The sequence below is a fragment of the Urocampus carinirostris genome, chromosome 1 (genome assembly GCF_059441175.1).
Source record: "Urocampus carinirostris isolate Australia breed hairy pipefish chromosome 1, RoL_Ucar_1.0, whole genome shotgun sequence".
Classification (NCBI taxonomy): domain Eukaryota; kingdom Metazoa; phylum Chordata; class Actinopteri; order Syngnathiformes; family Syngnathidae; genus Urocampus; species Urocampus carinirostris.
Window position 1 is genome coordinate 23,259,530 of NC_142349.1, and position 27,465 is coordinate 23,286,994.

At 40.4% G+C, this 27,465-nt stretch overlaps 1 protein-coding gene and 1 long non-coding RNA gene across 5 annotated transcripts in view; one reads left to right on the forward strand and one right to left on the reverse strand.

Annotated features, from left to right (window-relative positions):
* The first annotated feature begins 10 nt into the window (after positions 1-10).
* LOC148373981 (uncharacterized) lies at positions 11-26,180 on the forward strand. Of its 2 annotated transcripts, none has more exons than XR_015849961.1 (4): positions 11-114; positions 6,144-6,666; positions 15,023-15,143; positions 25,427-26,180. It is a non-coding gene; the product is annotated as an uncharacterized LOC148373981 (long non-coding RNA). The 2 variants fall into 2 exon arrangements; XR_015849960.1 differs by lacking the exon at positions 25,427-26,180 and adding an exon at positions 21,300-21,636.
* cacnb1 (calcium voltage-gated channel auxiliary subunit beta 1) overlaps positions 2,451-27,465 on the reverse strand; it is a 60,032-nt gene continuing 35,017 nt past the window's right edge. For 2 of the 3 annotated variants that reach the window (XM_088330838.1, XM_088330847.1), the window contains 8 exons: positions 25,407-25,435; positions 21,314-21,394; positions 21,014-21,072; positions 20,836-20,945; positions 17,393-17,544; positions 16,795-16,890; positions 14,343-14,528; positions 2,451-6,661 (listed from right to left, as the gene is read on the reverse strand). In XM_088330838.1, coding sequence (XP_088186964.1) covers positions 6,140-6,661; positions 14,343-14,528; positions 16,795-16,890; positions 17,393-17,544; positions 20,836-20,945; positions 21,014-21,072; positions 21,314-21,394; positions 25,407-25,435 — 1,235 coding nt within the window. In that variant the 3' untranslated portion in view covers positions 2,451-6,139. Of the gene's footprint in view, positions 6,662-14,342; positions 14,529-16,794; positions 16,891-17,392; positions 17,545-20,835; positions 20,946-21,013; positions 21,073-21,313; positions 21,395-25,406; positions 25,436-25,749; positions 25,911-27,465 lie in introns of all 3 variants that reach the window. The other variant, XM_088330855.1, reaches the window with a different exon arrangement.

A 27,465-nucleotide genomic window follows, 5' to 3' on the forward strand; every position in this document is an offset into this window, starting at 1 on the left:
CAAACGTTATGTCCAAATAAGGGCAAGGGGGATTCCTTTCCGGGTTTTCTTGATACCTGGGTGAAACAAGGTGTGTCCGCAATTATACAATTGTGGCGTGATTGAATATTATAGGTGAGTATTTCCTGATTACTGTTTAATTTTAATTTAAAAAGGTGATTTTGAAATTGACTACTTGTGCAGTTTTGTTAAAGCTTATCCTTTAAGAACACATAATAGTGAGTTGAGACACATTATTAATGTTTGCAGTGTTGAAAGAGATCATTTTATTCATTTATTTTGGTCGGAATTAATCCTTAGCATGACTTGCACCATAACCTTACACAACCTATTATTATTATTGATAATAATAGTGTGTAGTCTGCACAGCCCTTTGAGACTTCTTGTGATTAGATAAATAGATAGACATTTTATTCATCCCTGTAGGGAAATTCACACTTCCAGCAGTATCCTTTTGTTGTTTATTAACAGATTAACAGGATGGCCTTGGGGCGCTGTGTTGTAGTTTAGCAGCGAAGTGGATGACGTCACACGCTAGGCCAAAAGATCGACGTCCTTGCAGCAGATGGAAATATTTGTGCCCAGGGTTATACCACCTCGTGTTCACGTAGATAGCGAGCCCACCTCCTCGCCGATCCCCGCAGGCTTTTGTGTCTGTCTGCCCTAACAGCGCTGAAGCCGGGTAGCTCCGGGTAACTCCACGTTAGCGTCCGGGATGCTAGACGTGAGCCACGTTTCCGTCAAACACAACAAACTGCACTCCCTGTACGGTACGCATTGATGTTTTTCACCAGCACAGCCAGTTCTTATTTGGTAGATAGTTCACATTTACCATGATTACGGACGGTACCGAAGACTTATAACGCCGCTAGCCGCTTAGCCTTCACCTTAGCTCCGGCTCTGCAGCCACGATAGGGCCCACTCATCACCCCGGCACAGTTTCTTCAGGCCAAGGGGTTGATTCCTCAAATAAACGCATTTTTGTGCGTTAAAACCCATATCCATAGGATAGAAAGTAATCCAAAGTGTAGTTGTCAAACGGGACAAAATACACCGAAGATAAAGCAGACAATTAAAACAATAAATCACAAAAAGTGCGAAATGACACGGAGCTGCTGGAAAGGCTGCGGCTCGCGACGGCGCCTATGATGTTATGTGATTAAGGGCTATACAAATAAAAATGACAACATAGGATTGTAAGTAATTAAAATTACACAAAAGCAAACACACTCATCATCGGCTTTCTGAATATTGGATATCTGTAATGATTTCTCCAGTAGTGGCGCTGGGGAGATTTTATACTCACAAACAAACCAGTGGTGGGCCGTTGGGGCATGCAAAGCCTTGCCTGCAAGCCTAAAACTATCTGAATCATGTGATGTTAATTAGATTTTGTCCATAAACACCAATAAATAGTTCCAAATTGTTTATCAGATTCCTTTCATTGCTTTCCGACTGTTTGTGCTGCTTTCATATGTGTGCTTTCATATTAAAAGGTCAGAAATTTACCCAGAGGCCTACATTATCAGTTCTGCAGGCGATGAGTCATAAAATAAGATTTGATATGGCTCTTGGTTTAACTTTAGCCAATCAGATTTCGAGTTGGCAGAGCCCGGGCCTTCTAAAAGGCCAATGGAAACGTCAGCGGTTTCACAAACTATGATTGGCTAGGTGGCGGTAATAGACGTCTCATGAAATGTGAAGAAAAATATTTTCGTGTCCACTCCTATTTTTGGATAGACATTTACAGCTCTAGATTAAACAAAAACGTATCCCTGAAATACGACAGGGCAGGCTCGACTTTCAGCATTAGCTTCAATGGTAATAGAAAAGAACTTCTTGATGGAACTGAAACGCACAGATAATCTGTACAACAGAGTACAGTAATCCCTCGGTTATCGTGGTTAATGGGGACCAAAACCACCCGCGAAAAGTGGAAATTCGCGAAGTAGCGACGCCCCTTCAAAAGTGCTTAAAAAAAAATACTAATAATATATATATTTATATATATATATATATTTTTTTTTTAAATTATTATTATTTTTTAGACCCGCGAAGCTCTGAACCCGCGAACGTGGAACCGCAAAGTAGCGAGGTCCCACTGTAATTGAAATCGTATTGAGGAAAGAATGGAGGATGGATTTCGTTCAAAGATAAAAAGGAATTTTGGTGAGTAAAATGTAGCTGTAGTCCTAAATTATATTAAAACTTTTTGAGGTTACATTTCATGCTTTTTTTTACATGTCGCAGCTATAAATGTTTTACAGCCATAAAATAGTTATAGGGATTTGGATTGATTTGGATTTGGTACTACTAAAGGTTTATGAGGGAAATGCACGACCCACCACTGAAACGAACACATTGAAAAAATAAATACGTATGCATGTATGCATGAGTGCTTTGCAAATCCTCGCATTATCACATTCAGTTATACATAGAAACATTACACGTTTTGTTCTGCTCACATTTTTAATTAAAATACGTATTTATCCACCGATTAAAAATGGAAGGCAGAAAAAGCAAAATAAAATAAAATAGCTACAATCAGGCACCAATGATACATGTTATGTCAAATATCATTTTTTTAAACAATTGCGATAACGCAACAATAACATTATTCCATATTCATTTATTCAACAGAAGACGCAAGGGGGCGTGTTTAATGTTTGGAGCCTCTCACTATTTTACAAGTATAATTTAAAAAATATAAGGCAGGTGGGGAGGGTCACAAAGGGAGTCTGTGATTTTAAGCAAGTATATTTGAGCATAAATAACAGAAAAATCCAAATGTGTGGGACTTAGGGAGAGACACAACCTGTGACCTTCAAAGGAGTGTAATCGGTGGCTCTGTTGGCAGACATGTCTTGGAGAAACCTTCCGGCACTTGGGATTATTGTTGGAGATTTCGGGTTAAAAGGTAAACTCGGGGTTACTGGAGTGACACACTGAAAACTACAATGGAGAAGTCCATATAAAATATCTAGCATACAGCGACTTGTCCACCTGCTTTTAAGGTCCGGGTGATAGGAAGTGGACATTTAAAAAGGGAAGGTTTTGAGGAACCCTGACACTGCACACTGGGTTGTATTTTGGGTTGGGGTGATGTTCTAGACCCTGTTTAAGACTTTGGAGGATGGACGCGACCACGCCCTCACATTCTACTGAAGCTTGACACGGATGACAATCATAACAAGAAGTGTCCTTGTGCTGGCTTGTGACATTCATGCAGTAATAATGTGTATAAACAGACATCAGAAATCCCCCACTGTTTGCAAATTCTCCAAATGGTGTTCTGAGATTGTGTGGTACCACGCTCAGTTATCCCTCATATTGTGTGGAATTGGCAACACTGTTGTCAGCCAGTCAATTTTGACCCGGAGTCTAACCCTGACCGCCAAAAAAGAAAGGATTATCACTCAATATAGTTAGCATAACATCCTAACAAATATATGCATCGTTAACCCATTGTGATTTGATTTTATGGCCCCTGAGACACATCAGTTATTACATTTCATAACTTTGAAACTGGTCACTGGAGACCTGAATACCACATTCAAAAAATACACATTAGCAGTGCCTTAACTAATTTTTGGTGTGTTTTTTCCCCTGTAATATCCTAAAATGCCACAGGATAACACTGCTGAATTGGTATAAGGAAAATAGTGTACTGTTTAGCACAGGGATGTTAAAGGCAGTTTGGCTCTGGACCCGGATCCAGACCTTCTGTTCTCAGGCAGGAAGAGTAAAATAATGTAAAATGAATATTTTTAACTTCCCGTACTTATCATTTAACCTACTTTTGTAGTCCACCCTATATATTATATTGCAGGATGAAAAGGCATATTTTCTAAGAGGAACACATTTATTCACAAACAATGGGGGAAAATGATTTTCATGTTTGGCATTTATGTGTTAACTGGTTTATTTGAACAGTTGAGTGAATGCAATTTTACACCTGAACAAACTCACCAAGCTAGAAAAACTCAAGTGAGAGCTATGAAAAATGATAAATACAAAGCAATAAATAATAAATCATATTTTTACATGGGGGCAGCACGGCAGCGCAGTGGTTAGCGCTTGTGCGGGACAGTTCATGTCATGGGAACCTGTCGTGGGTTCAAATCCAGCTCCAGACTTCCTGTGCGGAGTTTGTATGTTCTCCCCGTGCTTGCGTGGGTTTCCTCCGGGCACTCCGGTTTCCTCCCACGTTCCAAAAACATGCATTTCAGGTGAATTGGCCAATCCAAATTGTCCCTAGGTGTGAATGAGCGAATGAGTTGTCTGTCCCTGTGTGCCCTGCGATTGGCTGGCAACCAGTTCAGGGTGTCCCCTGCCCACTGCCCGGAGATGGCTGGGATGGGCTCCAGCCCCCCCCGCGACCCTAATGAGGATAAGCGGTACGGCTAATGAGATGAGATGAGATTTTTACATGGGCAATACAGTCAAACTACAATAGATCCAACTGTGAGGTTAGGCCGACAATCGCTGAGAGTATATCCTCTACTGCCCCCTAGCGGCCGGAAGGAGCATTTGGTTTGGATTAAAAAAATTATATCCTTTGATAGAAATGACCTAGAGACTCGTTTTTTTGGGAAATACTCAGAAATTTATGACAAACCGGATTAAATCCCTCAATGAGCCAGGTCTGGCCCATGGGCCGTGGATTTGATACCTGTTTTAGCACGTTGAACATTAATTCAATCACGATTAGATCCGTTCAATGTGCAAAATTAAAACTATCTTACATTGTCAATGAAATGGCAGATCTTTTCCGGGGCAATTCCTCATCGTAAAATGACTTACAATACTGGATGTAGACAACCTTCAGCGGTGCTAGAACTTTTTTTTCTTAAATGATGTCAATAAGAAACAAATCCAGCAGGTAAGGGACTACGGCAGCCTGTGTTTCTAGAAGGTATTTAGTGATTCTCACAAAATATGGGTATTTTTCTTGATACGAAATCACAGCCAAAACATCAACAAGGAAATTAATAAATACTGTATAATTCAATCTCCATGTGTATGAAATAGTCTACTGCTTATTATAATAACAGCATTTGCTGGAGAATTAAAGAAGATTTCCGGCAACCGATTGGATTAGGATCACAATTTTGAACGACTATTCTTTTCATTGGCCAAGGGTTTACAAAGTATAACAAGTTCTATTGGGACCTTTTCTAGTTATGTAACTTGACTGCGTATTTTAGCCAGATAATTTATCTCTTTAAAAAAAAAAACATGGACTGGTTTGAGTTGACTTATGTGAGATTATATTAGAAAGCCCAATCATATGCATTTTTTTCAAATGTTCCTTTTAAAGCATTTGTTAATGGTGATGCACAGAATTTAGAACTTTTTTACTTGCTGACAGCATTTTTCTGGCTTGTGTCATCATTGCAGCTTCTGTTGCTCTTTAGTGTTGCTTGAGCAAGTATGTGCATTTCTTAGATGCGCTTGAATAAACTCTATATTTACATTTTTGGGGGGTTTGGGTAGCGTTTGCACTGTACTTGAAAAAGGCCTTTTGTAAAAAGCTCTCCAACCCCTTCAACCCTTTCCTCTTTCCTAATGTGTTCCGTGTCCTGAGAAGCTTTGGTAAAAGTAAGATAAAACAGATAGGCGCACTAGAAATAAGGATCTTTTAACTCATTGAGGCATTCTTAACACCAAAAAACGCCCTGGAGAGGAATGGATACCGCTACACTGTACTTGCCCAAGACACTCTACAAGAAGTGGTGCCCTGACAACCCTGGCGGTTAAGGTATCCGTGAAGAGAGAAAATATTCTACTTTCAACTTTTTAAGGACACCTAAAACGACGCACACTACCTTAAAGATTTTTACACATTACATTTTATTTGAATCAATATTCGATTTCTCTGGAATAAAGTGTTGATGCAGCATGATTTTAGGTTGTTCAATCTACTTTCTAGGCAAAACACATCTGTTTGTTGCTAATACGAATAAATACATTTGGGTAGGGGGTCACTCTGTTGTTTTACCTGCGGTATGTGCAGTATTTGAGAAGTAGTGATATGAGCAATTGTACATAAATTCTAAAGAATGTTGGGCTGCAAATAGAGGGGGATTACTGTCGTTGTAGAATGTAAACATTAGTTGTCTCCTCCTCTTGTGTCCTCTCAGCGGATGTAGACGTCCCTGCCCCAGTCATCCTGGTTTTTGTTCCGGCCCTTGTTGGCCCCCGTCTCCAGCGGCTCCTGGCAGTAGCGTTCCCTAAGCTTGGCCCTCCCGTGCTGCTGCTGCCCCCCCTGACTGGGCGCCGGAGGCTGGTTCAGGTTCTCCTGGTCCGGCTCGGCTCCCTCGTCCTCCCAGGACGCCTGCCGGCCGTGGTGCTGCGCCGGGTGGAGGCGGCCTCCGCCGCCACCCCCGCGGTAGGGCTCGGGCTCCTCGTAGGGGTCGGTCTCAATGTCCATGCAAGAGTCTCCGGCCTCGGTGTACGCCGAATCCCGGCTGCCTTGCGTCTCTGAGTCGAAGGTGTCCTGCCGCGACAGGCCGCGGCCGCTGCCCCCTCGGAGTTGGCCGCGAGAAGACCGCAGGTACGCCTGTTGCTGAGGTTTTCCGCCCAGTTCCACTTGGCACTCGCCCCCGCCGCACTCTGTGCTTTCTCGTTTTGGTGGATCGCCGTGCACCAGGTTGGACCCCTGCGGTGAGTAAAAGGCGTGCCACATGCACAGTGACCATGCCAAGACAAACAGTGCGAGTTGTTAGTAACAAACACGTTATGGTTTACTGCCAAAATTAGCAAGGTGAAAGACACAATTCACTCAAAGTTTAAAAGGAAACTGTATTAGTTAGAGCTTCCTAGTAGTCAAAAATACTTCATTCTTTGAAACATACAAACGTGCATTTTTTAAAATACTCGTAGGTCGAGAAATTTGTTTTTATTTAACAAAGCATGAGATAGAGGTATCATCTTAACTTAACTTTTAGGTACAGTAATCCCTCGTTTTTCCCGGGGGTTGCTTCGTAATAACGGCCTGCAATAGTCTATACCAGCAAAGTAAACCTTTATTCATCTATTAAATCATTTAATTGCTTATTTATTACTCAAGAACAAACCCAATTTACAGGCTCAAGTAGTTTTTTAACCAATTAAAGTACTGCACTTTGTAAACGTACAGAAATGCCTTCTGTTCTGTGAAGTTATAATTTCGAAAAAAACCTTGCTATTTTATTGCAACACTGTATGGATTAAGGAAACAATCCACTTTACATGGTACTTTGCTTCTATCATGTGGACGTTATGGAAAACATTTTCAAAAAAGTGCCAGAGAGCTACTAGAGTGGGCCAAAGACCCGCATGTGACTCCAGAGCAGGTTTATATGGTGGAGAGGTCCAAGTTTGTTGGCAATAGAAAGCATCTTCCCTGTTTGGCCAATCAAAAAGCAGAACACAATGCAAGATAAATTTCTGCAAAGTATTAAATCTGCGATAAGTGAACCGAGATACAGTAAGGGATAAACGTGCTAGTTTTCAGTTACACAATACAGCATCATTTAGTGGTCAAATAATACACTCTGTCCCTTTAAGGGACTGTGCTAAAAGCACAAGGAAGAATACAAACTACAGGCACTCAAAGTGAACAAAACACACCATTTTCCCTCTAATGTTTTTGCCTTGTCTCTGTCTAGTTTTTGGGTACCCAAAGCAGTAAGATAGAAGCTAATTATGTCAGATACCTCTATATTGGGCTCATGATACGTAACATAAATTAAAGAAATTCTACCTAAGCGCATTTAAAAGAAGGCACGTTTATGTGATAGTTCATGCATTTTTGCTGGTTATTTAAATCAAAACTGTTTTTTTAAAGTACCCTTTTTTTTTACCTCTAAGAGGTTCTAAATAATACACGCTGTCCCTTTATCAAAACATAATTGCTTGACACTATTTTTAAGCAATTCTGATTTCAAGTGAACTTTGAAATTTCAGAAACAAACATTTTAAAAAATATACTGTAATACGAAATCATCAAAAAAAGAAAATGCTGCAATTATTTTCATCGTGCTTCTCCTTTAGTGCTTTACTTGGCCGCTCGGAGACCATAAATAACGGTCAAGAAAACACAGACAAAAATAAACGGTTAAATAAATTATTAAAACGTCATTTGACAGTTGTAGTTCGATGGCGACAAAATGGACTGCTTTTCAACTCTGGCAGTTCCACTCTACTAGCACAATACACACGACGCTATACTAAACTAAGTAAGTTGTACTATATTAGCAGGTTAAAGTGCTAGTGTAAACATGCTCAAAATATCCATTAAATCTTCAGACAGGTGGTTTAAGCAAACCACAACACACTCAGGCAGTTAATGGGGACGTCAACCTAAAAATGATTTCTCTTCAATAAGCCCTGAGCAACTCAAACAACTTGTGTTGTAAAAAACTAAGGAGTAACATTGCCGTCAGAACGGCGTACATAGGAAAATGCACAAAAGGACGATTCGTACCCGTAAAACTCTTCCTTGTGCGTTAATCAAAGAGATATGTGTTGAAAACTACGAGTCAAAACAAAAACCGACGGGGGAAAAAACGTAGGTTTTGAAACATTTCAAGGACGAATCAGGTACAAAACGTATAGCCGGGCAGACTTACAAGTACGAAACACAGTGGTATGCAAATTAGGATGACATCAAGGGGCCTTCACGGTGACGGCAGAGGAAACTAGTAGAGGTCAGTGTTCTCTTTTTCACATACACATTTTGTGAAGAACAAAATGGTGGAAGAAAGTGGGACATTAGATTCAGGTGCAGGAGCTAACATGTCTTTGCAACAGTTAAAGTGAAAAAAAACGTTGGTATTCAACTTGTTTTATATAAATGGGAGGGATTTTTAAGAGTTATTGTTCTATCTTCGTTATTCATTATCCATTATCCGTTGTCGGTCAGTTCATAATAGGCTACAAAGCCTAGGAGCCGGGACACTTACTCTTAGCCAAAAGGCCAAGCTAAGGTCCTAGCCCTAAAGCCTTGCTGCGATCATTGCGAATGCACCGTTCCCGGAGGTACTGCTATACCGTACCGGGCCGATGCGTGGAGTGGACAGGAATTTCACAATTAAATGTCCCTTTCAAAATACGTGGCTCTTAGGCCTCACAGAGGAAACAGAGCTCAATGAGTTTCCCCTGCCGTCTCTCTGAAGCACTCGTCACGTCATCGTCATTTGCATACCAATGTGTTTCGTACAAGTAGATCTAGCTGAGGTTTTTGTTTTGTACCTGTAACCTAATTTCCTCATAGGTTTTTGTTTTGTACTCGTAGTTTTCAGTATGTGTTTATTTGATTCACACACAAGGAACATTTTTACCAAAGCGTCTTTTTCTGGGCACGCCTTTTCTACAGCGATCTTGATTGAATAAATGGATTGACTTTGCATCTTAACCTCCACAAACAAAGTAATTATCATAATACCGTGTTTAAACACAAGCCACAACATATTTTTGCTCAGAAAATCTCTGGGCTGACTTCCCCGTCATTCCAAAAAAACAGGGCTAGCCTCTGGCTCAATGAAGTCGTGGCACTAAGCAACATGTAGATATGTTTTTGTGTGTTTATATTTTAACCATGAATGTAAATTTAAACAAAACCTAGTTCATTCTGCATTTTAGCAGTATTTTTATATTTTTAAGTGTATTTGTATGAAAGTATTTTTGTTTATTTTCAAGTCAATATTTGCTAAACACAAACACTTTGAATTTATTTTTAATTGTACATTGGGGATAAAGTTTTGCTGTGGACTAAATAGTGTACAAATGTTTATACTGAAATAACTATAATTCAAAATTTTGTATAATGGACACAAAAAAAATAACTAACAATAGTCATCCTTGATTTTATTTCAAAATTAATCAATGACTAAAACCGATTAAGACATGATCATTAGCAAGGGCACTGCAACACTTACTAATTTCTTGACTGAAATTGGTCATATGAAACATTTATTTTTGAAATTTTATTGGGCTCAAACTATTTGATTTATGATAATGTATTTTCCATACTATATGGCACACGTCAAAAACCCAAATTGGCCAGAATTTTGAAAGTTTGCCTTATAACCTACCGCCCCTTGTATAACGCAAAATACGGTGGATAAGATTGGAAATGTATACAGTATTCATATGTGTGCAGTACTCGATGGGTTTAATGGCGTACTACCATATTTTGTTGATTAATCTAAAAACATCCCGGACCAAAATAACATAGCATTGTATGCAACAGGAATTGAACCCAGGTTGCGGCAATAGGAGCGCCGACACTTCAAGGTTGGGTGCGTTGTTTGAGGTGTCCTTAAAAAGTCCTTATCCTTTATTTTCCCATGCACCTTTCTGCTTTTATCTTACTCTTATCAGGCCTGTTCAGGGCAGAACAAACCCCCGAAAAGATAAAAAAAGAAGAGTTTATTTGAGCGCTACAATATTGCATGTACTTGCACACAAATTATATGTTACTCTACCACCAATTAGAGCTAAGATTCATGGCCCGAACCCGAACCCGAACCCGAGGCAATTTCGGGCCGGGTCGGGCCTGAAATGTCAGTCATACGGTCGGGTCGGGTCGGGTTCGGTCCTGCTTTTTTTTTTTTTTTTTTTTTTTTTTTTTAATTAATTAATAATTATAAATATATGTTCATTAAAAATATATACTTAAACTATGTATGGATACTAGACCAAGGAATACTTGTTATAAAATAAATAATTTGGATAAAACGGAGAAGGAGCTGTAATTGCTTTTAACGGAGCCAGAGCATGCTCTGTGCACGTGACGTGACGTGAATGCTGTCCTCTTAATAATCTTCCCCTCCGCAAATTCGCGTGATTTTGGCCTGGTATCCCCGATATGGAGTCGGACCAACAAGAAGTTAAGGATAAACTCAAGAGAGGAGAACTGACGAGGAAAACGCACTCTGGTAAGAGTTTTAATAAGCGTTTTATATAGAATACGATCGCTTTTGTCGGAAGTGTACATTGACGTTGGTGACATTTTCATCCGCGTTAAAAAACGCAATTTGCAGAATAAAATCACGCTTTATTGTTTAAATAAACGCGTTATATAGACTAGGATCTCCCAATTATTATAATTAGCTCGCTTTATTGTTTTAATAAGCGTTTTATATAGAATACGATCAGGGGGGGGGGGGGATTTGCATAGGAGTCGGAAAAGGGCACAACACGTCAACACCCCCTGCGCTAAAATCTTAAGGACGTACTACTACTGCTGCTGTGGATTATGGCCCAATGATCAAGTCGTCAAAATGACGGACGCCCTTAAATGTTTTCGCTACCTCAAAAAAAAAAAACCCGTCAATGACAGATTGTCGCTTAATGTAACATCTGCAATGCAGACACAGAAATATAAAAGATGTAAATGTTTATACAGTTTTATTTAACTTAGGCCTAGATGTTGTAACAAAAGGCAGAGTTTAATTTGTTATCATAAATCACCCCTCCTTATAAATAAAATATGTAATTTCGGGCCCCCTCGGGCCGGGCCAGCAAATCCAGTTAATTAGTCGGGCTCGGTCCGGGTCGGGTTTAATACCCCTCGGGCCTGCGTCGGGCTCGGGTGCTTTTTTTGGGCCCGATCTTACCTCTACCACCAATCTCCTGGCTTTCAGTAATGATTTCAGCCTAAGTTTTCAAATCCCCACCTTAAATCACTACACCACCTTGTGATCAAAATTACATACGAAAAGGCATTCAATTTTATTGCATTATCACACAATCTTTCCTCACAATGCCAGAAATGAATGTTGTAATGAATGTAAATTTTGTCCTAGAAAATATAAAAGAAAGGTAAAATCAGATACACCGAAAAGTTGTTTCCTTCATTGTGCTGTTTTGCGTTTATTCATATATTTTAGGATGACTTTCTGTTTTTTTATTGACTAACATTTGTCTCTTGCACCGTAGAAATAATGTGATGAATGTGATCAGATCAATTCTAGTGCCTGTTCGTATGTTATCTGTATCACGAGTAATCTAGTGGTTAGGTTTCTGCATTTTCCCAATATTATGAGATTTTGGTCAGCGCCATTTTTAGACTGATCAATGATTGCACTAATATACTCGGTAAGTGTATAAAAAGCGCTACTATATGAATCGGTAGCTCTTACTTCTTTGGAATTTATATTCCAGTGCGTCTTACTTATGAATAATATATTAAATATAGTTTTTTGGGGTGCCTTATAGTGCGAAAAATAAAGTACTTTAAATCAGTGTTTTTCAACCACTGTGCCCTCGACACACTGGTGTGATATTGTGAGGTGTGACCAATTGGGTCAGAGGGCAAACAACGAGAGCTATCTTTAAATTGTATTCACTTCTACTAGAGATGCAACAGCACCCACTGGTGGTGTGCCGCGGAATTTGTTCAATGATAGAAATGTGCCTTGACTCAAAAAAGGTTGAAAAACACTAGTCAAAATAATGAGCAAAAGTAAAATAGTTTTACATTTTTGAAAAAAATGTTTCTATATATTATATAATAAAAATACATAATGGTAACAACAATACTCTAATATTTTAAAAACAATGTTATCAAATAACTGGATTACTATAAATCCATTTTTATACACTGCTTAGCATAAATATAATTAAATTGAGTGAAAAATCCACACGTGAACTTTGACTTTTTTCCTTAGCGTTGACACGAATTAAGGGACTTTTAGTAGCCAATTAGAAAATCGACAAGGCACGGGCGTTAGCCTCGTGGGAAAATGGCATCACTGACAATAACTGGTTTGCCAGAAAAAGTCTACAAACAAGAGTCGAACTTAATTGGTCTTTTTTTTTTTTTTAATCACCCCACAATGCCTGGTGTCATTTGTGTGGTACAGTAGTCCGCTACTCTGGCAAATTTACATAAACAGAGTTCACCCTACACAAAGCGACTACCTGCAACAAAAAATGTAAACATGTTACTGTTCCTGAACAAAAACCTGTAAATCCTTTGTCACGGTGGCAACAAAACCAAAAGGGATTCTTCGTTACGGTAGTGATTTTTTTGGGTTAGACTCTCTTGACGTTGGCTTGTAAACAAATTTTGTAGTAAAATGTTTTAATTTTTTTTTAACTTTTCGAGGTTTTTGGATTGGATTGTTTACACTTTTCGGACTTTCTGACTTCTTCTTCAAAATATTGTGCACTGAAAGGTATAGTTGACATGTTGTCATTGTTATATTTGTATTTTTGTTACATTGCTGCTTTTTGATTTGACTCTCTTGGTTTTTGTTCGGAAACAGTCGTAATCAAGACTATTTTTTATACAGTTAAAGTTTGAATTGTAAGTATTTAATAAAGAATGCATTTTTACTTTGCTGTGTTTATTGTACATATAAACTAACCCAAGGGGGATGGTTCAATTATTCATGCAAAACATATCATATCGGTATTGATTGATTCTACCATGTATTTACTTGGATTGGATTGATACTGAAATTTCCAGAAACCCTCACCCCTAATTGATACCACATCATAAATTTGTCAATACAATCACTAATTAGCGAAAAATTAATTAAATCATTCTTCCGTGCGAGAGTGGCCTTAAAATCTGATACATTTGTAAAAAACATTAACCTAAAAATACTGGATTTGATAATGATATGGACTTACAGTACTTCAGTCCAGCCATTAAAGCATACTAGCTATGTAAGTGGTTGTAGGCCATTATTGCATGCAAACAATCAAAATATGGATTATTAATCATTTAAAATATTAATAAATCCAAAATCATAAAGTTAATTAAAATATGAATAACTGAGATGGCCTTTCTACCTGCCATGCACAAAACAAAACAAAATCAGTACAGTAGTGCCATTTTCACACAATAGGTTAGGTGCTTGATTGTTGATTGTTTGAATTAGTGTTTTATTTAAAACAGCAAGCCAACTCTGCGTTTTTTTCCGACTGAGGAGGAGGCGGGCTCGCATTACTTGCTGTTTTTAGGGGTGGCGCCATGGCAACCACGGGGCAGGATGGCAAACTGGAGAAGGGATGGCGGGGGTAGAAGGCCAACGAGGCGACTAAAGGAGGGCAGGGAATTTGGCTCAAGGCTCCTAATTGCAAGAAAAAATGAGGAGGAAGGTGGAGCCTTTTTCAGTTTTTGCGTATTTCCACTTGAGTTAAACCGCTTTAATGAATTAGGTCACGTTTATGTGTGCTTTTCTTTCTTTTTTTGACGAGATCCTCCTCTGGCTTTCCGGCGGCCACAGAGTCTGAGAAATGGGATGACTTCAAAGGGCGTGCTCGTCCTCTTTGCCATCAACGTGGCCGTCCATTTCTGGCCACAGATCCATATTCCTGCGCAGCGAAGTTAGCACCTGTACCTGCAGGTTAGAGACGGGTTCAGGTGAGGCGGCCAGCGCGGCCGTCGCCATGGTGCGGTTGAGCAACGGGTTGGGCGGGTTGCTGCTGGGTGGATGCGTGGCCTTCCAGTAAGCCTCCAGATAGTCAGCCAGGTGCTCACAGGCATCCTCCAGCTGATTTTCATCCAGGATGATGTCAAAGAGTTCCTATGTGTACACACAAAATGTAATTATTGAATTAGGGCTTTGGGGGATTGCCCTGCTATCAAGGCATTTCCCCTAACCTTTTCCAACCACCGACTCTCCCAACACAACAAAGGAGCCACAACTCATTCGCAGGAAGTGACCAGACTCTCCAGCTGCATAATAAAGATTTGCCAGAGGATTTATTTCATTGCGTGTCCGACTGATAATTTTGCTTATTAACCCCTAATCCACCAACTGGAGAACCATCAACAGGAACTCCACCTGGTCACAGGACACGCCTCCGGTGACTGCCTTTAAAAGAGAGGCACAAACACCTTTCTCACTCTCTTTTTTTTCCCCACTCGTGCTCGGAGGTGAGGCCTCTGCCCCCTTGGGAAAATAGGGACAAAGGAGGCCTGGATCCACAACCTTGTCTCCCTGACAAAACCCTGCCTGACAAAACCCAGCCACAATGCGGGGTTTGCTCATGTTCTTTTTTTTTCTTTCCCCATCAGCTGAAAATGGATGGATTCAACAAGAGGGGTATGAATACTTTCTGCGGAGGATGCGCACTGTGGCCACCCATATCCCACCCCCACCTTTTTCATTCCATTTGATGCTCTGTCTGACCCAAAGGTAACACAACAAAAGATAACGCAACTGTTTTAGGTGCTGGGTACAAATATAATTCTGACACGCCATTAAATAATTCCTGATCATTTAAATAAGCTGATTATCTCAGAACAGGTTTTATAGATTAGTACTGTTAACCTGCTACAGAATTTCCTCCCCTTCCCTCTCGCTAACACCGCAAGTTCTTTATAATTTCATCTGATTCCATTTTTCTTTCCATGTAAATAAATTGTAGTTTGTTAGAATCAAACCACGTGCATTACTTGTTTGTGTGTCAATATGTTTTAGTTTTGGACTGATGAATTTTTATCAACATCAATTGACTGAAAAATCAAATAGTGGGACGCAAGGCTCCGTTAAGTAGGCCGTGTTTGACAAGGGGGAATTTTTTAATGGGTACTGCCATGCTTTTATTTATATTTTTCAGGACAACTGAAATACTCCCACTATGCTGCTCTCTTCACTCAGTTCAGAATTACTGAATTACTTTCCACAATACCTTACTCGTCATTCCGTTCAGAATCTCGTGCACTTCATAAAGACTTTGCTAGTCAGTGGTACAATGCGGACCAGCTTAATGTCAGACAATATTCTAACAGCCCGGCCCATTAATTCCATAAAAAATTGGTAAAGTGACTAAAATAGTGTGATGATGAAATAAGATCTAATGCCTTGCTATATGTCCTCGGTATCTCTAATGGTCAAAAGGGTGTGATCCAGAAAACTCCACGCCGCGATCCGGGTTCAATTACCATTGCATTGGATGTTATACAATTGTATGCATTTGTGAAAAGTGATACATTCTCACTGAACAATCATTGCCTAAATATAGGACTTTTTATGCAACCCTATCCCCTTACAGTAGTTTTAATGTCATGTACCTTGTAGTCCGGTGCGTCATATGTATGAAAAATTGATTGAAACGACTATTTTTTGGGGGTGCGCGATAGAGTGTGAAAAATACGGTACTTAACAGGAATGAGGACAAACGAAGAAACAAAGATAAAGAGGATAACAAAAGTCTCCCAAATGCAAAGACAAGAAAGTTTGACGAAGCGTATAAAACACGAGGCTTCACTGCGACCACAAAGGGGAAGGGGGGATGCGCTTGCCAGGTTAAACAAGTTGGCAGCGGATGGCATGACGCCAAATAAATTCATTACTTAAACACATTACACCCTGATAACTTTTGCTTTCAGAAAGAACTTGCCGAACAAAGGCATAGATTTGGTATGGACAGAGGTGACGTGTTACCACCAAAATAGAGCGGTCATTGTTTGGTCCCCACCAATATTAAGGGATCATTAAAAAAAATTGGACCGATCAACCCAGTGCAGAAGTGGTTAAATCACGTTCTCTGTATTGGCAGTGCCTTTCCCCAATTTTACGTGAGACGGGGCAAGATGTTTTCCTCTTCCTAGGGAGGCGCAAGAAAGAAAATAATTGAGAAACACTTAATATGGGAAAGGTGGGACGATTACCTATGATAACTTAGCAACAGGTTGTATACAAGCAATGAAAAGGTATTTTTTTAAATAAGATTTATTCTTGAAAGAGTTCGTGTTGAATTGACACAGGGCACGTTTTGTGGCAAGGTAATGTTTTTGCAATGAAATCAAATTAAAAAAACAAAGTGTCAAAAGCAAAGACATACCGGGGGGCACTGAGCCAACTTGTCTGCCGCCACCATCTGCACGTTGAGGTGTTTGGCTTGGGATTTCCCCCTTGATTTGATAAGCCGCTGTAGAACCTGAAAGCCATTGAGAATGACACCATTTATCTACTGTAATTTTTAACTAAAGAAATCCTTTTGTAATTCAAAAACAAAAAAATATATATGATATTGTCACTATCGAAAGGAGGGTTCAATTGGCCCCAGGACAGTAACTTGCAAAACTCGAGTTCCATCTGGAATGTAATTTAAATGTGGTACTGTGTTTGGAAGTCAGTGTAGTTGATCGACAGAGGTACATGCGCAACATAGTCCAAACTGATGGTGGTGAGCGTTCACGAGCATTGAGCGGTCTCTAGTGGTAACCTCTGGGACTGCACGTGAATTTGTGTTATTACCGATTATTCGATTCTCATAAAGCGAGCAAGATTTTTGTTTGAAAAAATGTACCCGTGAAATTCTCATGAGTTAAGGTGCTTGTATAAAGAAACATCACTGTACTAATAGTTAGATGCAACTACTGCAAACTGCCGTAAATACTCCTCCCTTTGTTGTGTAGCAAAATATTCCTGACACCAACCTTAGGTGATGCTATCTTGATGTAGACGATGATTGGAGCCAAAGAGGTTTTGGCCAGCTGAGACGGGTGGTTGATGGTGTCAGCATCCAGGGCCACCAACTGCAAAGTGCGGGCCAGCTCGAAGATGCGCTCGATCTCGCTCTGAACCTCGGCTGCCATTAGTCGGGCAAACACACGAGAATGCACACTGAATCAATGATAAGTACCCCCAAACCTTCTTTCCATATCAGGTTAGTTCAAGATCATGCAAGAAAAACCTAGCATGAACCGTTTCAGGTCACACGGTCGCTTCCATTTATGCACAGCTAAATGGAACGGTGTGCAGAATTCTCATTCTGTCGCCTCTCAAACATTAAGGAAGTCCTCATGTTATTTTTCTCTTCTTGAAAAAAATAAATGGACAAAAATATGAAAGAAGGAGGCATTTGAAGAGTGATATGCAATTCATTCTCATATAGATGCCAAAGGAAAACATGTTAAAGATTAGTGTTGTTTAATGCTAATAGACATTCCAGCTATTGCAGTGGAATAAAAAGTCAGCACACCCCTGATCAAATAGTTTTCCCAATGTCGAACGTAAAATACATTTCCGATCATATTCCGCGGATAAACATGACTTGAACACTATAGTCTCAATTTTATTGGGATTTTTCTATTATTTGAAAAGCAAAAATAAACAACAGCTAATGTGCACCCATTTATAACAGAAAAGTGTTAAATGAGGGTCATCAAACCGGCCTGCGTTTCAACATCCCTTTAATGAACCCCAAATGTGTTTCAGGTACTCAAATAGATGACAAGGGATCTTTTCTAAACACAACACATTTATTTCCAAATAATGGGGAAAAACAATTTTCACTTCAGGCATTGAATGTGTTTGGTTTATTTTAGCAGTAACTCACCACGCTATACAAACTCAAGACTGTCATCTTGCGGCTAGAGAGGGCATTTATTTATGCGTTTATTTGGAATATCAGAATATTTGATAGAAATTACCTTGATTCTTGCTTCTTTTTTGACTCAGACAAAAATTTATGATGGGTGGGAATTAAACATCCAACGGTCTGAATCAGTTCTGCGGGCTGTGTGTTTAACAAGCCTGCTCTAGGTGAACTAGTGAGTATAACACCTTTTCTTACACACATTTGGGTCCATTTTAGGTAAAGACGATTTATGTAATTGCTTTGATTTAATCAAAAGTGATCTTGATTGGTGATCAGACAATCCCTTTTTACAATAGTTACGCTTTCCCTGCCAATCTCATCACCTTTCTCATTTGTCTTGTAAAGTCAGTGCTGTCTTTTTTTAATTGAGATGACCAATAGGACTCCCATTTCTATTAGAGATCGCTACTTCATGTGATGACTTCCCTAAATAGTGTTTTTAGTAAAAAAACATTGCAAAGGTAAAGGCCAATTCTCTATAGTATTAAAAAAATAAATGATTGGGATCTGAAAAAATGGAGGTAGGTCTGACTTGACTTATTGTTGCACCCCAAGTGATTTGGTTTTAAACAAGGGGTAACGGAAAACACAACTGCAGCATCCTCACTTTGTTTGTACGGTGAACCAGCCCTGGCATATGTGGAAGTAAACGTGTGTAAATACATAAATACCTATATGCCATATGATTAAATGAACACATCAATAAATGAGGTAATATCTAAGCATATATGTGGTTATAGGTGATCAAAACGTGGCTAATGTTGCCGTCCAGAGTGGCACCCTCGCAGCAACGAGAGCCTTCGAGGCCGAAAGTAGAGGCAAGGTTTCCATTAACCTCTGAACACGCGCGCTCACGCATACTCATCGGTTGCACACCAAAATAAGGAGCTCGCCACCCGCTATTCCTGGACTTCCAACAGCGGCTCCACAAGGACCATCTAAAGCGCATCCACCCTCACACAAAGTGAAGAGCGAGCGGCATGACAGTATCAGCTTGCCTCCCGCTCGAAGAGAGCAACTCGCCCTACTGCCCTCCCACGGTTACGCTTCTTGGTTTCGTAACACTCTTTTTCTGGGTTTCAGTCTTTATCTAAAGCTACAGGCTGTTACATGAAGTATGTGAAGCGGTTGACAAGGCAAGCAGACGGGCAAATAAAAGTGGGACTGATGGGTGTGAGTGAGGAGGAGAAGGAGAGGAAAGTGGGTAGAGGAGGATGCATACATACCCAGTACATCTGATTCAAGAAAGAGTGAAGAACAGGATGTGGAGAAGGAGGGGGAAAAGGAGAAGAGGAAACATGGGTGGAGAGGGGCAGAGAGACGGGATGAACATAGGTCAGACACAGGAAGTTGGATAGAAAATAATAATGACACATTTGTAATGTTCTGAATTATGTTCCCAAGTACCTGAATAATAGTCTTTTTCCCCAAAGGCTATCAAGTCCCTCCCCCCAACCCCCCATCTGCAGGATAATAACTTATAGACTGTGAGCCACAGCACAACGCACTTTACTACTCAGTCGCACATTGATGTACATATACAACACAGAATCATCTTGAAAAGTCTTTGTGTAGACACACACACATACATGTATATACAGTGGAACCTCGGTTTTCGAACGCCTCTCAGTTCGAACAAATCTGTGTCCGACCAAAAATTGTCCAAATTGTCCCTAGGTGTGACTGAGCGAGTGAGTTGTCTGTCCCCGTGTGCCCTGCAATTGGCTGGCTACCAGTTCAGGGTGCCCCCTGCCCGATGATTGCTGGGATGGGCTCCGGCACCCCCGCGACCCTATATATATATATATATATATATATATATATATATATATATATGCAGCACGGCGGCGCAATGGTTAGCGCGTGTTCAGGCACAGTTCTAAGGGCTTGGGAACCTCCTGTGTGGGTTCAAATCCAGCTACCGGACTTCCTGTGCGGAGTTTGTATGTTCTCCCCATATTCCAAAGACATGCATTTCAGGTGGATTGGCCGGTCCAAATTGTCCCTATGTGTGAATGAGTGAGCCTGTGTGCCCTGCGATTGGCTGGCAACCAGAGTGTCCCCTGCCCACTGCCCGATGATTGCTGGGATGGGCTCCCCCGCGACCCAACTTAGGATAAGCGGTGCAGCTAATGAGATGAGACACACATATACATATATATATATATATATATATATATATCCATATATCCATATCACAATTACTGCCTGACAACCTCTTGTCGCCTTCGCTGATCGAGTTTATTGGAACCCCTAGCCTGCATTTTGGATCACGATTGTTGCCTTCCCGGATCTGCACTGAGTTTGCGCACAACTCCGAGTGGTTCCTTGGCTGTTAGCTGAGCGACTATAATGTCACCATTACAAAACTACAGGTGGCAAAAGAGATACCCCGTAAGATGGATAAAATGGCTGTATTTTCTTCTAACTCACATTTAACAAATTTGTTTTGTTTGTGGGTGTGTCGGGGTGAGTACGTGAGTTTGTGGATTAGCTCACCCAGGCTGGAACGAGTACTAGAGCGCTCAATGATGGTGTGTTTGCTGGGGTTGTTGAGGACCGAGCGCTTAGCTAGTGAGATGTCCGCCGTCACCCTTGTGATGGATATCCTTCAAAAGAGAGACATTTTGTTGTTCCGGAAAAAAAGAATAACACCACCTAAATCAGACACACTAACCTTCCCTCAAACTTGTGTTTGAGGAAGTCAAAGAGAGCCTTCTGCATCATGTCTGTCACCTGCAGAGTGGATAGCAGTATTGACATGGTCAGAGAGGTACTGAATAAGGACATATGTGACATCTCTTTATTTGTGTGTCAATCCACCTTCAAGGAGTGTGAATTGGAGTTAGTTTTAGCAATGGCAATGTTACTTTTTTGTGTAACACGGTTTAATTAGCAACGGTCAAGACCATATGTTCGTTTACACCTTGTTGAATCTTTAATATTTGCTCTTATGTACTCAGGTGAGTGTGCTTACCTCGTATCCCTTAAGCGATGGTCCGACCAGGATGATGGGCCTCATAGAAGGAACCACGTCATAAGGAGGCACATGCTCCATCTATGTGAACGGAGACACCTTTTTAAACACTTGTTAAAGGACACTGTGGCCACAACCTTCCAATAGGAAAGCGGTCGAATCAATACAAGGTCACCTTTTATCATAATTTAGTGACTACTCTGAGTCACTTTCATACAGATTGCAGGATTTTCTTCTTTCCCACTTAATTAAAGCTGCATAATTATAGCTAAAGTGTCATGGGAACTGGCTTTTTACACTCACTGGCCACATTAGTGGATTTGTTAAAAGTAAAGCGTGCCAGCATTGAGCATTCATTCTCAAACATGTTTAAAGTTCAAACCATATACAGTACATGTTCATGAAATTGTCCCATTGTATTTTCTGCATTTGTTGTACAGTAATACAGAAAAGTGTTGGTTTGCAACTGTTATTACTATCATATCTGTTTCAACGTCAACATTTGAAGTGAAGAAAAGAAGAAAAATAATACACCCTCATAGATGATTCAGTCTTTATTCAAGATAGCCTGCATATTTTTTCGAATATGGGGCCAAGCTGGAGCTAGTGCAGAAGGCTCACGCAGGCATGGGGAGAACATGCAAACTTCGCACAGAAACAGAGTCTAGATCTAAACTTAAAACTCAGAACTGACAGATATGAATTTTAAATGCACATCCTCTGTGACCATGCATTTATCAGATTTTAATTGTAAATCCCCTTTCAACTTTTATTATCGTGTCGCAATGTATTAAGTGGTATGTGATACTATTCATTCTTTCGTTCATTCATTATCTGCACCGCTTTTCCTCAGTAGGGTCGCGGGGGTGCTGGAGCCCATCCCAGCTATCTTTGGGCAGTGGGCAGGGGACACCCTGAACTGGTTGCCAGCCAGTTGCAGGGCAAGCAGAGACAATCAAATCACTCGCTCATTTACACCTACAGACAATTTGGACCAGCCAATTAACCTGACCTGCATGTTTTTGGAATGTGGGAGGAAACCGGAGTGCCCACGCAAGCACGAGGAGAACATGCAAACTCCGCACAGGAAGGTTCGATCTCATGACATCAGAACTGTGCCGCACATGCCCTAACCACTGCGCCGCCGTGCTGCCATATGTAATACTATTTAACAAACAATTGCTTTGAGGGGACGTTGTATATTATTTAAAAGAAAAACAATACTGATTTGAATAATGGGCAAAATACGCAAGCTGTCATATAAACGTGCATTTATTTAAATACTCGTAGGATGAGAATTTTGGATTTATTTTCCACAACATGAGGCTCATCGAAAGGGAACTGACATGTCTGTCTGCCATTTTTATGAAACAGGTAACTCAAAATACCCCAAAACTTGTGAAACTTTAACAAATAAGCTGGGCGAAAAAATGAGGGAAAAAATGCGGGTTGGTAGTTTTCAATAGCACGAAACAACACAGCAACATCTATTGGTGGAATATGACACTGGGCCTCTTTAAAAACTGCAGTAAAATCAACTATGACATAGTGGGCGAAATCTGTAAACGAAGAAATTTTAGGTTTCCGCTGCTAAATTTTGCTGCTGCACCCGAGGGTGCAAAAACATGTTTGTATTTTTTGTTGGTCCAAAGAAAGAATTTGCGTTTCCCCCACACATAAATAAACCACGTTTTAAGCCAATTCTTACATTGTGACTCATTACAAGTATGATTCATCCGTATAAGTGCGTTCCCTCTTCAAAAGTGCTGTTACTTTAGTGAACCCCCCCAAAAAAAAAAAAAAAAAAAAAAAACAACAACACCCAAACACCCAGACACCAGCATGCATTTCTATGGCTGGAAATCCATATTCCCTTCCTACCTCTTCTTTGCACTGAAAGGTATTTACATGACATTACATGAATTTGCTTTGGCCTCATTTGCATCCACACAGGCTATAAATATATATTTCAAAAAGCTCCTAATGGCTTACATCTGCCCAGGGCCCAGCAATGGAGTGGTGTACATAACAGCAGTGTATTAATAGTTAGCACAGTGCACAGTTGACTGCATGGTATCATGTACGCTGTACAGTAATACGGCCTACTCCGCCGGAGCGCTTACATGCATCTGGGCTTTGGTGATCCGCTTTGGCCTTGAACAATGAGCATCCAGTATATCTGCTCTGTTATATCTGCAGCCTGACTCCATTCCACAAAATGATTAGCCCAGGATCATCCCCTCCATTATTCGAGGATACAAGATAAACATTTTAGATGAGGGCAAGCGGGGGCATGTTTGAAGCGCACACCTACCCAAGTGATTAAATGAAATGTTTGCAAAATCACATTTTTTAAATGGCCAAAGTCGAGCACTTTTTATAGGCTTTCTAAGCCATTTTTAAAATGTTGGGATCTACTGAGTTAAACAGGTTAATCCAAAAATATTTGGTCTCTCTGTTATGTTCAAACAGATCTTTCTGTGGCTCAGCTTTCTACCATTTTCGTCACAAATGGAAATGAAGGCGCATCGGGGCGCATCAATGCTGCACCTGCGGTGTCGCCATGGTGGCAACAATTGTGGGGGCATGGCAGGGGATGCATTTAAATGATTTGTGACTGCGTTGGCTTGGCAATCAATTCCTAGCTATTGAGTGAGTTCCTCATTTTATTGTGCACCTTGAAAATTAAAGTGACGCGAGCAAGGCAATATCTCCGACATAATTTTTTCTTCAGTCAGTCACAGAAAGTTTTAAATTTACCGGTACATTCATAAATGTATAACTTTTAAAACGCAAATTGATGCTTGAAAATTTTAGTGTTTGTATTTGGAAAACGGTGCAATGACAGAAAAAGTATTTCAAAAGGTCCTGCTCATTATGACTATTCTTTTAAAAAATGTGTTCTAAGAAATTGGTAGATATGTTTTTTCCCTTTATTTTGACATTGTCACAATTTTACAGTTCCCAACTTGTGTCTTATAAGTATTGCCCGAATGAATGGGATTCAATGTTTACAGATAAGGAAGAACAGAATTATCATGTCCTCAAAATGTGAGCACAATATATGTCAGCATAGCTAATTAAGATTCATGTCAAAACTGCCTGATGGGTAAAACTCACAGATGTTCTCCGATGCTATGCAAGCTGTAGCTAAAAGCCTCTAATCGAATTGTCTTTATTGTCATTGATTTCAAAGTAGGGAAACATTGTATTCAATGATGTGAGACATGGCTCTCCAGGGTAAGCATATAATGTCAACTTTAAAAAGAAGGATCAAAGACTGTCTTGATAAATAGGCAAACATACTTACAAAGTAGTGCTTAGAGACTGGCACAAGTTATAACAGTAGTGTAACTACTTTGTTAGAACAGTGCATCTTAACAGCAGTGCAACAAAACCTAGTTCCATAACACCTAGCAACATTTTCACTATTCTTCAAAAGAAAGTGAGTGTGACAGCAAACACTTTTGAGGAGAGGAAATTTTGAAACAAAATTGAAAATCCTTGAGTAGCGGTCAAAGAAACCCCCCAAAAGCTGTCTTGGTAAGCCACTTGGCACAGCAGGAAATTCTAAATAGTATTGAAAGGGGTAATCAAATTTCCCCTCCACAACATTTACCATCAAATTAAACCATTGGTGTAATAGAAAAACGTCATTTTTTATGGTTGATGGTACAATGTTTTTTTAAACTGGCATGTAAAATTCTGAGTATAGTTTTAAAACCAAATTCAATGGTTGCATACAGCCACTTAAAAATGTGTTATTTTCTATTTATGAGTTCAGGTCCTCTTGGAACATAGTCTAAAAGTTGCCTGCTAACACCAACAGCAAATTCTTGGTGGGCGTGTTTTTTTCCTCCTTCAAAAAAGACTTTATTGTCTGGCACATTCGCTTCTTTTCACTGCTTTTACAGGGAAGTCATGAAAACGTAGAAAACAGTGGACCTCCTTCTGGTTACATTTCCGTTCTAAAATTTCCATGCATGCTGAATGATATTGCTTTTTAAAACTGCATTTTTAAACAATAAAACACAATGCAGCAAAATGTGATAAGGCTGAAGTTGTTAGTCCAGGAAAGGAAAGGCAAACTCACCGACTTCTGTTTCTGTTTAGCTGGACCGCCTACAGAAGCATTCCAAAGAACATGCCAGAAGACACACAAACATACCCAAGAGCAGTGGTTAGTCATTGTCAGGTTAGCAGTGAGGAGCGTGGGTGTAACACCGCTGAGAGTAGTAGACATTATTGCGTTTTCCTATTCAAGTTTCAGGCAGCTGTAAGGTGTTATTGGTGGTATCTTGGACGAGTTATGGGAAAAGGGGGGCAAACTCAAGCAGGTAAGAGCAGGGATGGAGGGAGGACCACGGGCCAAAGTGAAAAGCACCCAGGACCCCTTTACAATCCTAAAGTTCAGACTGGTCACTTCCTGGTGTTACCTTCTTAAAGAAAGGCAGCCTGTGCGTGTTGGCCTGAGGCGAGGTCACGCTGCCAGATATGCCCTTGGGAGAGCGAGGGTCCCCCTGGGATTCAGGGAGATCCTCTGCATCCAGGTCCAGGGGATCAACATCATCGGTCACAGTAGGAATGTCCACGTGTGCTGAGCGGTATAGGGGCGGATGTTGGGAGAGGGCGCAAATAAAAAGAAGCGAAAGAGCAAAGACATTAACAGAAATTAGAAGAAAAAAAGAAGGAGATGGAAGAGCAGATGTGTGATCAAGACGAAAGAACCCAAGGAAAATGACGAGATGACATTCATAGACGAAGAAAATGTCAGATTGTCAGAAGAAAACGCAATGTTGCATGATAGAGTGATGCTTGAAAAGCGCAAGGAGCGAGCACTGCACAGGCTTTTGTCATTTGTATGGTGTTGTTGGATATACGTAAATAATTAAACACTGCGAGGCTGATGAATACACATAGGAATACATTTATTTTCTTTTTTTTCTCACCAAATTCAGTTACGTAACATTGGCAGTTGGCTGATACACTATAATGTACAGACCAACAATATAGAAGACAAAAACTGCTGTTTTAGTTCAATTGGGCTTTGAATGCATTCTTGTCCTTCACCGAGTTTCAAATTGTTGAGCAATTGAGTCATTAAAAATTGAGATTAACCAAATTTACTAATGTTTCTAGATCCTTATTTTGGCACAGGAAGTGCTCACCCTTCCTGATTAAGCCTCACATTTAGTTCTTTCCCGAGCTGCAATTACGGATTTCAATAAAAAGAGTTTTGAATATCCCAGTGATGATGAGCTTTATTCCGAAAGATGTCAGACTCATCAGTTTAAATGCGGCAGAATGAGCGTTCCAAAAATGGTTAATATCGTGAGTGAGAGTGTGAACGCCTGTCTCAGAAATGCGAGCCATTCATAAGGCAACAAAACGAGAGAGGAGAGCCTTAATTAAAGCAACAAAAGTTCAGAGAAATAATGACAAAATGGCGACAGAAGAAGGAAGCTATCTATGTATGGATGAGGGACTTTGTTTCTCATGAGCAAGAACCAACTAAAAGATCAAAGCGGCGCCGCCACGAGCTACAGCCTTTCCAGCAGCTCCGTGCTATTTCGCACTTTTTGTGATCTATTGTTTTAAGTGTCTGCTTCTATCTTCTGTGTTCTTCGTCCCGTTTGACAACTACACTTTGGATTACTTTCTATCCTATCGTTATGGATTTTAACGCAAAAAAATGCATTTATTCGAGGAATCAACTCCTTGCCCTGAAGAATTTTCGTGCCGGCGTGATGAGGGGGCTGTATCGTGGATGCAAAGCCGCAGCTAAGGTGAAGGCTAAGCGGCTAGCGGCGTTATAAGTCTTCGGTACCGTCCGTAATCATGGTAAATGTGAACTCTCTGCCAAATAAGACCGATGAACTGGCTGTGCTGGTCTAAAACATCAAAGCGTACAGGGAGTGCAGTTTGCTGCATTTTACTGAAACGTGGCTCACGTCTAGCATCCCGGACGCTAAAGTGGCGCTACCCGGAGCTACCCGGCTTAAGCGCTGTTAGACAGAGACACGAAAGCCTGCGGGAAGCGGAGAGGAGGTGGACTTGCTAACACGAGGTGGTGTATTCCTGGGCACAAAGATTTCCATCTGCTCCAGGGACGTCGAACTTTTGGACTAGCGTGTGACGTCATCCACTCCGCT